This window comes from Terrapene carolina, unplaced genomic scaffold (assembly GCF_002925995.2).
Source record: "Terrapene carolina triunguis isolate 2854851 unplaced genomic scaffold, T_m_triunguis-2.0 Scaffold85, whole genome shotgun sequence".
Lineage (NCBI taxonomy): Eukaryota > Metazoa > Chordata > Testudines > Emydidae > Terrapene > Terrapene triunguis.
Window position 1 is genome coordinate 38,455,789 of NW_020664436.1, and position 15,017 is coordinate 38,470,805.

Below are 15,017 nucleotides of genomic sequence, written 5' to 3' on the forward strand. Positions count from 1 at the left end.
TATTAAAAATAATTATTCATCTCGATCACATATTATGGCAAATGTGGGGGTAGCCCAATGTGCAGCAAAGCCACGGGATGGTCTAAGGTAATCACATATCATATTCTTCAACTTTTAATGACATGCAAAATATGTTTTTATTCAGTAAGAAGTGTGGTTTGTCATACAGCTATTGTGGAGGGAGGATTAATGAGATTGTGTAAATCATAGCTATTGAGGATTAACCCACTCCAATATTGCAGATGAGAATGAAGATTTGCAGAAGCTTGCAGAAGAGGAAATAGTTTCCTGTCAGGAAGAGATAACTGAATTGAAGCGCCAGGTATAGTCCTTTGTAAAGTAATGTCATATATCCGTCTACTATCCAAAGTTAAATGAGCACTAGCCAAATCCTGTCCTCATTTACAACCATACAACTTCATTCAAATTAGTTTTTCATTTTTTATAGTTGATTGTTAGAAACATGGGATTGTGTTTCATTCTAAGAACTGCAAAGTTGACATATTATAGAATCACAGAAATACAGGGCTGGAAGGGACCTTGAGAGGTAATCTAGTCCATCCCTCCATGGACCAAATATCCTTAGACCATCCCTGAAAGGCATTTATTTGTATTTATAGAGCCCTATGTGGGCACTTCTCAAGAGTTTCAAACTATAAACGCTATTAAGGCTTCTTCCGTTCTCTGGCTGCAAGAGAAACGGTTAATTAGTTTTACTGCTTATATATATGTGCCCAGGGCCTTTATCAACTGATCAGGGCAAATACACGTAGGATCACTGTGAGAGTAAGCTATTGCTTTTACAAAAGACATGTTTAAACTATGTAACTAGTTCCCACTTGTTAGTTTGTATAGGCATCTGCATAGTAGTAAGTTTCATCAAAATAATTCCCTCTGGAATGTGCACAATAACAAGGTAAAAAGCTATTGCTTTTTTCTAAATCTGATCTGTTAAAGAAAATTAATTAATTTTGCCACATGCTCATCCTGCACCAAAATGACAGTTGGTTTATATGTTTATTTTTTTGTAAACATACAAAAATGTATAGATTTACAGGAAGAACAGATAGGACAAAGATATATAGAGAAACTTTACTCAGTACCAGCAAGCAGTAATGGGTGGAAAACATTACAGGGAAGTGTTTAAAGCGAGCTTGGTCCAATGTGTAAAATTGTTTTATAATGGCTATTAATGATGTATTTTCAGGTTTTAATATCAGTGCATTTTTAATTTGTGATTCAATACAAATTCACATCTCTCCTGATTAAAAAAAAATAACAAAATAAAACAAAACAAAAATCCTCAACAACTCCATGACATACTTCTGAACTTTTTCAGTCATAGAGCTACTTAGTTGATAAGCTAGTATTGAGTTAAAAGAAGATCTCAATTTAAAAAAGACTTTCCAGATATTGGTCAGTGATTTCTGTAGTCTCCAAAAGCAGAGGCCTCTTCTGGCTAATGGAAATCTGTATAAGGTTTTGTTGGTCAACTTGAAGAGAGCCTTTCACCATCACAGACAAACACAAAAAAGGCTTTTCTCAACAAATGCACACTTGACTCGAGTTAGTCTTCAGGGAGGTAGTGTATTAACAAAAAGGGCACTGACTGGAAGTCAGGAGATTTGGGTTCTATTCCTAGGACTTCCATTGACCTGCTGTATGACTTTGGGCAGGTTATTTCACTTATGCCTCAGTTTCCTACCTATAAAATGAGGATAATGATACTTACCTTCCTTGAAGTCTACAGATAAATGCTAGTAAATATTATATATTCATGTATTAATGGGAGTTGCCTGGGGGAAATTATAGTAAAAAAAAAAGTAGGTTGAACTTAAACACTGAGTGGGGAGAAAGAGCATTAAGAAAACTACCTAGCTGGAGAATGTCAAGGAGCTACTTTAACAGACTGCAAAATAAAATGATGGACGGCTTGTATGACATTTTCATACCATCTGAACATAGTGAAATATTTCAAGTATGCATTGAGGTGTCAGGGGAAGAAAATATTAGGGTATGTCTACACTGGCAAGTTTCTGCGCCACAAGTTATACCACTTTTATTAAAACGCTGGAATTAAACCGCTGTTGCGTGTCCACACTGTGCTCCTTGTGACGCTGGAGCGCATCCACATTAGCAGCTCTTGCAACGGCAAAGACAGTAGTGCATTGTGGTAACTATCCCACTGTGCAACTGGCCACAGGGTACTTTGGGAAGGGTTTGCAATGCCTCATGGGGCAGGCACAGCGTCACATAATGCAGGTTTCCCAATCCCATTGTTCCAGGGGTATCTGACTACATTGCCAGCTGCTTTTCAACTGAAGGTGTGGGAAGAGAATGTGACAGGGAGTGTGTGTGTGTATGGAGGGGGGGAGAGAGACAATGTGTTCTGGGGGACAGAGCGTGTGTCAGCATGCTGTCTTGTAAGTTCAAACAGAGACAGGAAGCAGCCAGTCCTGAGGCAGGGGGAAACCCTGACATCAGCCCCCGCCTCCCTCTCTGGGTTCTCTGCACTGCAATCTCTCTCTCACACTCACACTCACACACACACACACCCCTACCTACCTCTGTGTTCAACAGCGCAAGCATTCCACATTAATGGTTTGCTTTGTATCCCGGAGCAGATCAGCACAGCACACAACCGCTGTCAGAAACAGTGCTTTGAAAGGGAAGGGGCGCATGTCTCCAGGGCAGCCGAGTTCAAAACAATGAGCAGAGCGGTCACTTGAGGCATTATGGGACAGCTCCGGAGGCCAATTACAGGGCAGAAAGCAATCAAGTGTCTACACTGGCAGTAGAGAGCTGGAGCCTCTGTGTAAATAGCCTTACGACTCTTGTCAAGGTGGTTTTTTTGCAGCGCTGCAACTGAGGAGTTTCTGCGTACAAAGTGGTTTGGCAGTGTGTACACGTCTGCAGTTTGAGCACAAAAAGCTGCTTTACTGCACAGAAACTTGCTAGTGTAAACAAGCCCTTAAACAGGTAAAAAGGTGTGTAATTTTTGTATTTACAGATAGTATTGCATTTGATTCCTTCAGAAGAAACAGACAACAGTGATTTGGTCATGGAAGTAACTGCTGGAGTTGGTGGACAGGAAGCCATGCTGTTCACTGCAGAGATATTTGATATGTATCAACAATATGCTGCATATAAAAACTGGAGATTTGAAATACTGGAATATTTTCCGAGTGAAATAGGTTAGTAATTAATGTTCTAATAACTTGAATCGAAAAGTTGTATAGTTAAAAGCAATGTACTTACATGAGGGTTTTGTTGCCTGCCTACAAGCACTTCACTTCCAAATTTAAGTAAACAGAATCAGTAGAGCTGTTTTAATATATAAACAAGATTTTTCTCAATTTTTACTGTGAGAATGAAAGGATGAAAATCTATAGCGTCACACAATGTAGTTGGCGTAGCTTGAGAAAAATCAATATGAATTGAAGTTACATGTTTGGGGTGAAGATCTCTGCATACTGGTATATTTATATATTAAGTATATTTTTTATTGATTTGGAAACAATAGTTTTATATAGCTATTTAATATTCTTGTTTTTATAATATATTCATTCTGTTGTATTCTGAATGTTTGTTCAGTGCTCTGGGTGCTTTGGCACAAAAAGGGGCACTATTTAATTAAAATTATGTTCAGTGTCTAAGCTGAAATATCTTGAATTTATCTGAAATGTTGTCTTCTGCCAAATATTTTCTCATCCATTTAAGTTTTGTTTCAGTAAAAATGTACAATAAAACCTCACTAATCTGCGCCAAAAATGCACATGCTCAATATCACATGTGCTCAATTGTAAATTCACCTGAACAGTACGTTTAAAGGTTGAGCCATTACATAAACCTCGTGATCTCCATTTAACCATATAACTCTTATGATAAAGGCTTAAATAGTGTGCAAGACCTTTCCCTGGAACTCTTCGCTGAAATGAATATTACCCTTTGGGAATTATAGGGCCATATTTTAATGGGCAAACCTTGTACACATGAATTAGTTGTTGCATGCATTTGTACTTCTGAAAATGTAGGTCTGGTTCCTTTGTGAAACCCATCCTCTTCGTAAGCTAGACTGGTCACTTTCTGACTGTCGTAAAATAATCCTTGTGACTCCATCTTAATGAAGATCGGATTTATTCATTTGTATCTTTTATTCAATCTAGTAAAGTTAAATTGTGTAACAGGATTTTTTTAAAAAGCAGAAATATTCAAATATATAAAACTGGTCTATGCTAAAGTCTTCTTCAGTTCTTTTCTCATTGTTAGCTGAGCAATTTGGACTGCTAGTTGCTAATGACACTGATGAGCTCAAGTTTTCTATTATTTCAAAATCTCCTTCTAGAGATGTTATTGTTAACTGGATTAAGCAAATTCCCCAAGTGCTAATTCTTAAACATGCCAAGATTTATAATTCAAGGACATCCATCAGGTAGACTAATTCTATCACAAGTAAACTGATTGTTGTGGTCAAGCGTACCCAGTTTGCCAGTAAATTTTCTTTCCAAGTCACAGTACAGATGGTATAAGGCATTCCTGTGGGTATGCCTTAGGTGTGGGTGGTACTTTGTTTCTTAATCAAGTTAATTAATGTCCATTCTATTTTTTTTTTTTTATTTCCACATGCTGTGGTAGCTTCTAATTAAATATACAATGGTTTACTAAAGCAGATTAACTCACTAAAACGTTTCACAAAAGACATGAATGTAGGTTCACCAAATGGTAAACAAATAAGATGTTTGACCTGTATAGCTTTAACATACATCTATTTTGGAAACATACCAACTTTTGGGATAAGACATGGGAAAGATAGAGAAGAAGCTGAATCACTAAAATCCACTAGAAACTAACTTAATAATCACTAATACCATAGTGCACTTTCAAATATTTTTACTGTGATCATCAATCAGCTTCCTCTTCAGCTTGCTATGTAGAAGAGATACTTATTTAGCTTTTTAATTAGAAATAAATGTGTTTAAGCATTAATATTATAGTAAGCCTAAATTCTATGTAATTGAGCAAGAATCCTTGAATATACAGCAATAAATCTTTTACTCAGTCTGATGATGGCCATATTATACAATTGAAAGATTTCACAAGAATTGTTAGCATGGAGAGCGTATGTTAAAGTTTCAGATTTTTTTGGCAGCCATTCTTATTTACCAGACATATCCAAACTGTATCTTGGATAGCTGTATTTATTAGTGTCGGTATTAAGTGGTGGATTTAACATACAGCATTAACATAATAAACTGATACATCCTGACAAATCACTTAAGCTATAAAGTTTGTTTAATTATGCATTGAGGTAACAAAGCGATACATTTACAAATTCATATAAAACCCTATTTTATTGGCAAGTATGGGTAAAATTTAAAAAGAAATCACCACGATAGGTCAGATGGCTTTGTAAGGAAGCAGGGAGGGAAATGGTAAGGTTGGCATACAGACCATTTGGGCGGGGGGTCAGGGGGGAGGGTGTTCCCTACAGACTGACTTAATGGAATCAAAACTTATTTCTTTTTTGTGAGAAAATGTTAATAGAATATTAAGAGTCTGCAGAGAACAGCAATATTTGCAAACCCCTTAATTACAGTTGTCAAACACCAGTCCCACAATGTGGATCTGGCCTGCTAAATGTATTTTTGGTGGCCTAGATTGCATAGTCAGATTTCTGCACTGTTTTGGCTTTCATTTTAGAAAGCTTCTATCTAGCCCTTGAAGAGATAACCTAACATGTATACTGATGCAGGAATGGCTTTTAGTGATATGTACCTTCCCATTCCTATTAATCTCATTGGGTTTAACTCCAAATTCCAGTTGTGACACTTTGTCAGCCTTAACTATTTCATTGCTGATAATTTTAGTGACTGGAAAGGGGTGGTTGGGAATTGAGGGTTTTTCCTACCTCTCAGCAGGAAAGGAAATGCAGAGAAAGAAGAAAGGAAGAGAAATACAAAAACAGGGAAGAGGGGAAGAGGACTAAAGGTGGATGGGAAAGAGACACAAAGAACAAAAATAGTCGTGGTCCTAAAGTTGACCAAATTTTTCCACTGAGTAATGCTGAATATGGTAAGACACTAACAAATAATAAGTAAGTTTGTTACTATACAGAGACCATATTCCACTCATGATCTTTTTGTAAACTTACTATTGACATCAGTGGGAGTTCCATGAATGGAGGGAGATATGTAGTTGTAAATATATATCATGGCCCATAGATATAATTTAAAATGGCATTTGGCCTCCTCCACAGAATGAATTTGACACGCCTCCCTTTAACAAAAAACCTGCAGGGAATTTTTGTTCTTGGGCGTTTTTTTTTTTTTTCTCATCATTGGGTATAAACCTGACTGAAGATATTAGTTAAAACATTTTTCCTTGTTAACTGCTTGTTTTTTTAAAAAATTAGAAGATAATTCCTATGGAAATTTCCTAGTAGAACACTCAGCCAAGTCTGCCTCTTCATTGTGTAATCAGCAATCTTGATTTTCCCCAACACTGAAAGATACATGAGACAACATACAGAAAGCAAGAGTGCTGCAGAATGTTGAGGAATGGAACACAGGTTGGCTGGTGAGGAGGTACTTTATAATTAAGTAAAGCCTGATTCAGACTACACATAAGTCACTTGATAAATTATTCCTAACTTTTTCCCAAGAACAAATGTCAGTATCATCTAAATAAAATGTTTCAAATTATAATAGGATAGTTATAGTAAGACAGTTTTCTTTTTGTCTTTAAGGTGGCCTGAGACATGCAGCTGCCAGTATAGCAGGTCTTGAAGCATACAAGCATATGAAGTTTGAAGGAGGCGTGCATCGTGTTCAACGAGTGCCAAAGACAGAAAAGCAAGGCCGTATTCACACCAGTACAATGACTATCGCACTATTACCCCAACCCATGGAGGTAAGATGTATTTAAATATAACTACTTGTCCCATGAACAACCCCCATTACCTGCCATCTTGAAGACATGTAAAATCTTTCCCTTTTCAATCTTTTGACCTCTCCCTGATTTTTATGGGGTTATTCCAAAACCCCAAGTCATGTTGTGTCTAATTATCATATTTATGTCCGGAGAGGCTAGATAGCAGGGGCACACACAAGTGTGTGTGTTTGTAGATTTCTTCACATTCCTGCCTCACAAAATTTTCCCACCAACAAACTGTTGTGAGTTCAATAGGATTTTCTCTTACATAGCTTGTGGCAAATTACTTTGTATGAAGTAAGATCTCTTTAGCTTCTATATTTTATATACACTAAGTGTTTGCTAAGCATGAAAAATGTTCCATTCAAAAACAACTTTTAGAACCAAAGTCTATTACAATTCCAGAAGAATGCTTTAGTATATGGGAAGTGGGAATACAAATTGATCGGGGGTGGGGAGAGAAAGGAGGGAAATGTCTCAGGAATCCCTCATCCAAATTTTGGCTCTTCCTAGCTGGACTTCAGCAGAGGTATGTCAACGGGGACTTGTATCTCTGACACAGTGACAAAAAAACTGGAACAAAAAAATGTGGAACTCAGAGATTTCATTTACCTATGCATTCTCTCTAAATTCCATATTTTCCTTCTCCTAAAATGATTTGCTGAGAATTTTGTTCTCATCAGGGGTTTGCTGAGCTAACAACCCTGAACTAGCTGAGAATTAAAACTTTGTATTGATCTTTGCCTCACAGGAGCTTGCACTGCAGTCTGATCACCAGGACTGTATTGTGCTTTCTGAAACTGTTTGGTTGTTGCATCACACTCCTCATCAACTTGAAATGGTTTTGATCTCCTACTGAAATATACTGTTTAAAAAATATCCGAGTGTTTATATTAAAAATAACTGTCATTTGTCTAGAAAGGAAAAACAAAGATGTGTATGGGTTTTTTTTTTCTTCCCTATCATAGATCAATCTGATAATTAATCCTAAAGATTTACAAATTGAAACTAAGAGAGCCAGTGGAGCTGGGGGCCAGCATGTAAATACAACTGACAGTGCTGTACGGATAGTTCATATTCCAACAGGTACCTACAAGTTACTCCTAATAAAGGATCTACAATATGAAACTATTGTCATAACTAAAATGCAGATATCTTATCAGGTTGAAAGGTCAAAAAGCTAAATAATTCTACCTATGTTCTCCTCCTACTTCTTCATTCTCTTTGTAAGAACAATTTTCAGTACTGGGAGACAAAAAAATCATGTAATTTAATATTGGAAAATCCTTATGGGATAAGGGTTTTGGAAAGGATTAATGAAATAACCATTCATTTCTGCAAACTTTATAAAACTACATCCAAATTTAGATCTCAGTGGACATTTCTCCACAGCACAAAACCACTATCCCTCTTGGCACATCTGGTGGCTTCTGCTTCATAGGTCCAGTACTAAATTATTAGTGTGTTGGAACTGAAGATTGAGGTGCATTGGGATACGTCTGTTTTCGGGGAGGTAGCCTACAATTCTCTTGATTACAGTTTATCACTTTCCATGTTTATTAAATTTCACATATAAAGAGAAGTAGTGCTTAAAAGCAGGGTAGACTATTAGGACAATGATTTGCTTGAAAGTGGAAGTACTTGAGTGTGGAGTACTCTATACTTGGAGTTTTACCTCTTCTTAGTTAGCAATGATAATTTTATCACACAAATCAATTTCTGTTGCTTTTGACACAATTCTAGCTTATTCTGAAACCTTGAAGACACTAGAGTTCCATTCTCAAATGTTTTCATAGCTCATTAATATAAAGTGTCTTGTCGACCACTTCTTCCTCCATTCACAGTTTTGCAGACCACCTCCTTTTACAATCCAGTTCATTAAACCATCTCCCTTTTTATTCACAATAACGTCCTTGAGACAACTGCAGCAGTTGCTTATATGGAAGATTTATATTTTTAGTTTTTTAATGCAATTTAGCAGCTGAAAAAAGGATGAGAGGCAGTAGAAGACAGATCTTCAGGAGCCAGCTTGAGACCCACTGAACAGTTGTGTTTGGTGGTTCGCCCCTTCCCCCCTCAGCATCTGGAGAACAGGGTATCTCCTTTTCTACTTAGCATTATGATGTTAGCTCTTTGAAGCAGGCAGTGTCTTTCTCCATTTAACACCGTACTTATTGCTGTGGGGACCCGCTCCTAACTGAAGTGCATTGGTGCTACCTTAATGCAGTTAACTGCAACTCCTCCACCTGTCTCCCATTCTCAGCTATTGACTTTCATCTGTCTTCTGGCTCCTTCCTCATAGCATACAGGTATGCTCTCGTATCTTCATCCTCAAATGCCCTTAAATGCCACGCAATCTTCTTTCTACTCACCTCTGAGCTCTTTCAGTGTGCCATCTACAACAGCTGCCTTGACTTCCCCTCATCCAGCTTCCTTTTGGACCCTTCTTATTTAGCTTCCACTCTTCACCTCCACCAAAACTGCTCTCACCAACATCTCCAACATATCATCAGAGCCAAATTCCAGAATCTTTGTTATCTTCTCCTCTTTGATCTTTTTGCAGCCTCAGTATTGCTGATCACTCCAGTGTTCAACACCTTGTTTTCCCTTGGTTCTTATAGCCGTGACGGGTCCAGATTCTCCTCCGACCTCTCAGATATCTCTTTCAAAGGTTCCATTCTTCTCTCATTATTTTGGCATCCCCTTTTATTTGAGCTCCCTCTATTCTCCCATTGCCAGCAGTCTTGCAACATCAGTCATCTCTTACTCCTCCTTCTCCCAACATATCCAGAATATTACCACTTATTTTACAGAAGAGGACAACTATTACTCTGTTCTGGTTACTAAAATACTTGTCCCATCTAGCAATGGGCATTTTAGATCTTCTTAAGCCTCCCTTCATCCTCCACTGAACATTGGAACACCCACATAGGAAGCCAAGTCCCCGCAGAGCATTAAATATCCCAGTTCCCTTGGGAACCAGAACAGCAGCAGCACATCTTTACAGTCACTGTTTTCTTAATGTTAGACTTACACTCCAAGATGTTGGACTTCAGCAACCAATTACATTGGTTGCTATATGAGCTAATGAACTGTTATCTGATCTGCATGCTATGACACACCTCATCTCTTGACCTTTTCCTATATCATTTTGTTTCTTCTTTCCTCTTGTGCCTGTCTACATCACACCTCCTCCTTTTATGTTCCTTTTCTCCCACTTCCATTATTCCTATCATATCAGCTCCATTCACACTCCCTTATGGCTACAGGAAAAAAAATTACAGTTTTTAAACTATGTTATAAACAATCGGTATTAAAAACACAATCTTATCAGAGCCAGCAAGATATAGATAGATATATAAACAAATCCAAGAAATTATATGAAATTATTTTGTAACCCCTGTATTCCCACCAGCTTATTTCTCTTCCCGGTATTCATTACTCACACCTCTTGCTCCTTGTCCAGCTTAGACTGTAAGCTTTTGGGGTGGGGACCATGTCTTTTTATGGCAGAAGAGTTTAGCATACATTTGTGTGGTGCTATAATAATAATTGTCCACACCCTGATTCTCCCACATTGATTACTGCAGCCTCTTCTTCCCTGGCCCCCCTAATTTCAAAATTTCTTTAATCAAGATCATGCAAAACATAGATGCTAAGATTATCTTCCACACCAGTGAATCAGATTACATCACTCATCTCTTCTTCCACAGACTCCCTATAGCGTATCATATTCAATTATAAATTTAAACATCTTGTGTGTGTGGTAAAGGACCTGCGCAATTCAACCCTAACCTGAATCTCAGGCTAAACTTTTACTATGAATACAATTTTGTTACAGTAAATTTAAGCAAAATTCACAGAATTGTCATAGTACAAAAAGGAAAAAATCAGGGTATGGTTATAGCGGGACTGAAGCCTAAGCTGGAGCAGGGCTGAATCTGAAGCCGAAGAAGTCACGGAACTCTATTAAAATCACAGAATCCGTGACCTCCATGATTAAATCGCATCCTTAACTATTACAGATTTTGGATTTTATTTTTTTGCCTCCCTTAATGTGGTAAAGAAGGTAGTAGCTTGTTTTTACTTTTAAAATAAAAATAATCTCCATTGAAGATGCAATCACAACAATATTTTTGTACTTATTCTTATTAAATGTTAAATCTGATTACATTTTTGCTGTAATCAGGTGTAGTGTCTGAATGTCAACAAGAGAGATCTCAAATCAGAAATAAAGAGAAGGCTTTGCAAATGCTTCGTGCTAAACTATACAGCATCAAACTAGAAGAAGAGACAAGAAAGAGATACAATGCCAGAAAGATTCAGGTAGGATTTACTTTGCAAATGAATAGCTCTGTGCATATGGGGCTGCTGATAGCAAGTTACATTTTAAAATTAGATTAAAAAGAAAGTTAATTGCTATATATTATAGTTAAATGCAGTGCACAAATGTCTTATTCCAGGGGTTCTCCAACTTCATTGCACCGCGACCCCCTTCTGACAACAAAAATTATTACATGAAACCAGGAGGGGGGACTGAAGCTTGAGCCCAGCTGCCCCGGGTGACAGGGCCAAAGCCCGAGCCCCACTGTCCGGGGGAGGGAGGGGGGCAAAGTTTAAGCCCCAGGCAGGGGCCTGTAACCTGAGCCACCCACCCAGGGCTGAAGCCCTTGGGCTTTGGCTTCAGTCCCAGGCGGTGGGGCTCAGGCTTTGGCCCCAACGAGTCTGAGCCAGCCCTGGCGACCCCATTAAAATGCGGTCCCGACTCACAATTTGAGAACTGCTGTCTTATTCCATTAAATTGCAGTGCATAAGGATTGGGTAGGGCTTGGTGGCACAGGTATTTTTCACCCTGGCTAGTAATCTTACACATTGAGCTAGCTGTCATACACAGGGATTGAAAAAAACTTATCTACCATGCATGTAATGTCAATAGCAGCATGATCACGCATTCTGCACTTTTGACTACTCATCTAGTTCCATCAGGACATAGTACTACCCATATTAAATCTCTGAATAGCTTTCAAACTGCTGACTTTGTTTTTTAAATTAACATACCTGAAAAATCTCAGGTACATGGTGGACAATATTCAGTCCTGGGTCAGTGACAGGGTAAAGGTCTGATGTCTGATAACCCATCGCAATTAGAAATTATGTGCCATTAGAAAGGAAAGACTTATGGCTTTGCAGTAGGATACAGCACGTTTCTTATCCAGTGATGGCTACTCTAGCACTTCATATAGGTTTGTAGTAACTATAAGAACACTACAGTTCTTCACACATATATAATATATATGATCTAAGAACTCTAGGAACTTGTTTTTCTTAGCCATAGCTATAGTGAACAGGTCTGTAGGTTAGTCCTATTACTAAATCTCTGTCATGAATATTGTGTATTTCCAGTAGGAAGTAAACAACTGATATTCAAATGCTTAACCAGTATATTATTCTATGCTTAAAAAGAATACCATGATAATAAACTGATTCTTCTTATGTGGTAGATTGGGACCAAAGGAAGATCCGAGAAGATCAGAACATACAACTTTCCACAGGATCGTGTAACTGACCACAGGATAAACAGAACAGTGCATCATATTGAAAGTTTTATGTTAGGGGAAGAACCGCTAGATGAAATGATAACATCCCTGAGGGAATATGCTGATTATGAAACTTTAATGGAAATTATTTCAGAAAATGTAAAAACAAATCTGACCTGAACTTTGTTCTTTGCTAAGCCCTGTAATGACAGATATGGCTACCATGACACAAATTAGCTGCATGGCTGTTCGCTGGAGCATCACACAGGAGGTGTAAACTGCATTTCAGATCATCAAAAAGGATTAATTTATCTCTTCATGACTGCTAAACAGTTTTTCCTACTTGCTGGAGTAGAAGACTATAGACTTTTGTATGAGATGACTGCAGTGTAGAAAATCTAAAGTAAATATGATTGAGTTTGAAGTGATTGCAGTTTTTACTTTCTCACCTGAGGACATTGCTGCTCTACTCTCAAAAGGTATGCAGAAAAACGGAGTTGCTTCTAGTTCTAGGCTTCATCTGAGCATAAAAATCTGTTCCATACAGTATAAAGCCAAGGATGCAGGGAGCCTCCCTTTTATAACATTTAGGCCAGTGGTTAGGGTGCTCAACTGTGAGTGGGCTACTCTTACCTCTCAGGTGAGTGACCTAGCCACTTGACTATACAAAGACTCTGTTTCTGTCTCTGGACTAATTAATATTTAATTATCTTATTAAAGTAGAATGAATTCAACGAGAGAGTGAGAGAGACCTACATCAGAATATTCCATAGTCCAGTGGCTAAGGTACTCACCTGAGAGGTGGGAGACCCCTATTCAAATCCCTTCTCATCAGGCAAAGGGGGGAATTTAAATTATGGTCTCCCATATCTCAACTGAGTACCTCAAGCACTGAGCTAAAAACTACAAGGGAGACCCCCTCTTCCCCACAGCCATTTTGTGTGGAGTGAGACAGGCACCTAAACTGTTTCTTGTGAAAATGTCTTAGGCACCTAAGTCACCTGACTCCAAGGGAGGGGTTCCTGGTTGTGGATCACAAGCAGAAATAGGTGCTTCCCTGCAGATCAGATTTAGGCACTGAACTTTAACAGGCACCTGAGATGACCAGGCTTTAGGACACACCTTTCTCATCAGCATTTCCTACCGTGCCTAGCTTGCTGACGTTCGTGGATCCCATTTTCCGGTGCTCTCTCTCCCCATGCATTGTATAGGGAGCCTAGACACCTAACATAGGCTTTGTGGTTCCAGTGATTTTCAAGGCATCTGAAAGCTAGGCTCAGTATTGCAATGCCCATGTTCCTTTGTGGATTTTGGATGTACTTTCTTGAAGCCTGAACTTCAGGTCTTCTAGTTCTTGCTTTCCTCTTTTTATCGGTTATATGCTATTAGAAAACTAATGGTGACTGGACTATTTTCTGTAACCTTCAGTAAGATGCTAATCTCAGCTGTAAAGGTGGAGTTTTTATTGTCTCTATACATTGTTGTGCTCATTAATCATGGCTGTGTAAGTGTTGCATTAGCAGCCCTGGAGATCTGAAGTCCTTTTACTCAGAATGGCCCAGCCTGGGGATGGCAATGCAAATTGTCCTGCCAGTGTCATTAAAGATGGCAATTCTTGCAAGAGTAAGGCAAATGCCAATTAAATATAAAGTATCTTAGCTGATAACAAAAATACCTGTTCTCTCCTTAAAATCAGCTACTGTACTGGAGAACTGGAGGGTAGCAATTATATTTGAGTCTGTCTTTCTAAAGGTGGTATAGGTAATCCTGGAAATTATAGACCGGTGAATCTTATTTCAGTACCAGGTATAGGAACAAATCATGATTTATGTAAAGAAAAATTCTGCCTTTCTGATATGCTGGTATTTTTTGTGTGGTTAAAATAGAGGATAAATGAGAAACATTACATTTATATTTGGGTATGCAAAACACTGAAAGCAATTGTGACTGTCCACACACACACACACACACACACACACACACAGTCATGATCAGCACAATCTTTATACCAGACCATACCATCATGTATTGCATGTATAATAAAATCTATAGGGCAACAAATGAGTCATATAATGAGGAAAAAATTTGCTATGGGTAAAAATGTTTACTTCCGATTTCTATTTAACAAAATCACCATAACATATTAGAATAAAAATAAGTTAGTATTTGCAACAAACTTAGCAGGAGTTTGCTTATAAAAAGCATAATTTCAATAATGTATATATAAAATGTAATTTAATGTGTTGTAAATTAAGGAATGCAATTATAAAACAAAACATGATCAAGTTTATATCTACATTCCATTATCTTACATTTACTTGCTTCTCTAGTTTGAACCAGTAAATATACAAGCTCTTTGTATAAAATTAAGGGCTCGTTTAAACCTGGCTTTCCAGAGGCTATTTTGTTTCCTAAGATGATCCTGTATGCTGGCCTTCGTACTAAGCTCTATTCTGTAAAGCAGTGATGCACAAGCTTAACTTTACCCATTAAATTAGTTCCTTTGAAGTCATGGGAGTACTTACACTCAGTTAGGTATCTGCACCACTT

General features: G+C 38.0%; 1 protein-coding gene across 3 annotated transcripts; it reads left to right on the forward strand.

The window, feature by feature from the left end:
- The first annotated feature begins 244 nt into the window (after positions 1-244).
- Positions 245-12,665, forward strand: MTRF1L (mitochondrial translational release factor 1 like). 3 transcript variants are annotated; one of them, XM_026649754.2, is made up of 6 exons: positions 245-322; positions 3,011-3,194; positions 6,746-6,909; positions 7,899-8,016; positions 11,120-11,256; positions 12,432-12,665. In XM_026649754.2, the coding sequence occupies exons 2-6, from the start codon at positions 3,062-3,064 to the stop codon at positions 12,645-12,647; spliced, it is 768 nt and encodes a 255-aa protein (XP_026505539.1). In that variant the 5' UTR covers positions 245-322; positions 3,011-3,061; the 3' UTR covers positions 12,648-12,665. The 3 variants fall into 3 exon arrangements, with proteins under 3 accessions (XP_026505539.1, XP_024068136.1, XP_024068135.1); XM_024212368.3 differs by lacking the exons at positions 245-322; positions 3,011-3,194 and adding exons at positions 3,353-6,072; positions 6,413-6,576; XM_024212367.3 differs by lacking the exons at positions 245-322; positions 3,011-3,194 and adding an exon at positions 3,353-6,576.
- Positions 12,666-15,017: the final 2,352 nt, after the last annotated feature.

What these genes read in the sequence shown, in the direction of transcription:
- MTRF1L (XM_026649754.2), top strand. Translation starts at nt 3,062, where the DNA reads ATGGAAGTAACTGCTGGAGTTGGTGGACAGGAAGCCATGCTGTTCACT. An exon ending in TATTACCCCAACCCATGGAG is followed by an intron (nt 6,910 to 7,898) that starts GTAAGATGTATT and finishes TCCCTATCATAG; the next exon opens with ATCAATCTGATAATTAATCC. An exon ending in GATAGTTCATATTCCAACAG is followed by an intron (nt 8,017 to 11,119) that starts GTACCTACAAGT and finishes TGCTGTAATCAG; the next exon opens with GTGTAGTGTCTGAATGTCAA.